This window comes from Amphimedon queenslandica, unplaced genomic scaffold, assembly GCF_000090795.2.
Source record: "Amphimedon queenslandica unplaced genomic scaffold, v1.1 AMPQUscaffold_1708_Cont26285, whole genome shotgun sequence".
Lineage (NCBI taxonomy): Eukaryota > Metazoa > Porifera > Demospongiae > Haplosclerida > Niphatidae > Amphimedon > Amphimedon queenslandica.
In genome coordinates, this window is record NW_003557952.1 from 1 (window position 1) to 977 (window position 977).

A 977-nucleotide genomic window follows, 5' to 3' on the forward strand; every position below is an offset into this window, starting at 1 on the left:
TTTGAAGTTAGTTAAAAGTAATTTATAATTATACACTATTGGATCACAGGTATACTGTGATATGAAGACTGATTGTAGTGGATGGACTGTATTTCAGAGGAGACAAGATGGATCTGTTGATTTCTATAGGAACTGGACTGACTATGAGAATGGATTTGGTGAGCTTACTGGTGAGTTTTGGTTAGGATTGAGCAAGATTCATCGTCTTACTAAAGAAGGATCAAACACACAAAGAGTGGACCTGGGAGACTTTGAGGGGAACACAGCTTATGCTAACTACTCTACATTTAATGTTAGTGATGGTAGTACTGAATATATACTAACAGTAGGAGGATACTCTGGTACTGCTGGGGATAGTCTGGCCTATCATAATGGAATGAGATTCAGTACAAGAGATAATGATAATGATAACCATGAAAGTCTTAACTGTGCTCAGCACTACACTGGTGCCTGGTGGTATAATACCTGCGCTTATTCACATCTTAATGGTCTCTATTTTAATACTGCAAATGATGATTATCGAGGAACTTATTGGCGTCATTGGAAAGGTGCAACCATTAGTCTCAAGTTCTCAGAGATGAAAACTCGTCGTAACAATTAAATACTGTCCCCCACACACATAAGTGTGTTTACATTGTGCTGATTTATTATTATGTCATTTCAATATTGCAGTCTGTCATACCTTGTAGTGATTATTAATAACTATTGACTATTAATAAACTTTAAACAATAAATTTATTAATTAATGAATAACTGTTATAATGAGTAGTGATGTAGGTATGTGTGGGTGGGTAACAGGAAACTCTTAATCATATTATCATGATGGCATAATCCTCCAGCATTTGAATGAGCAAATACAATGGTTACATTACATGCATAATAAGTGGTTCCTCTTCTTTAAATACAGTAAATATTACTTCATTTATTTTGCATAGCATCAAGAGTACAATATCATGTCTACTCTTAGTAAAGGAGGA

The 977-nt window shown here is 34.7% G+C and overlaps 1 protein-coding gene across 1 annotated transcript; it reads left to right on the forward strand.

Moving 5' to 3' along the window:
• Nucleotides 1-49: 49 nt before the first annotated feature.
• Nucleotides 50-702, forward strand: LOC109593396 (fibrinogen-like protein A; the record flags this gene model as incomplete). Its single annotated transcript, XM_020008493.1, has 1 exon — nucleotides 50-702. A coding segment is annotated over one exon (552 nt), but the record flags the coding sequence as incomplete, so codon positions are not given.
• Between the last annotated feature and the right edge of the window lie 275 nt (nucleotides 703-977).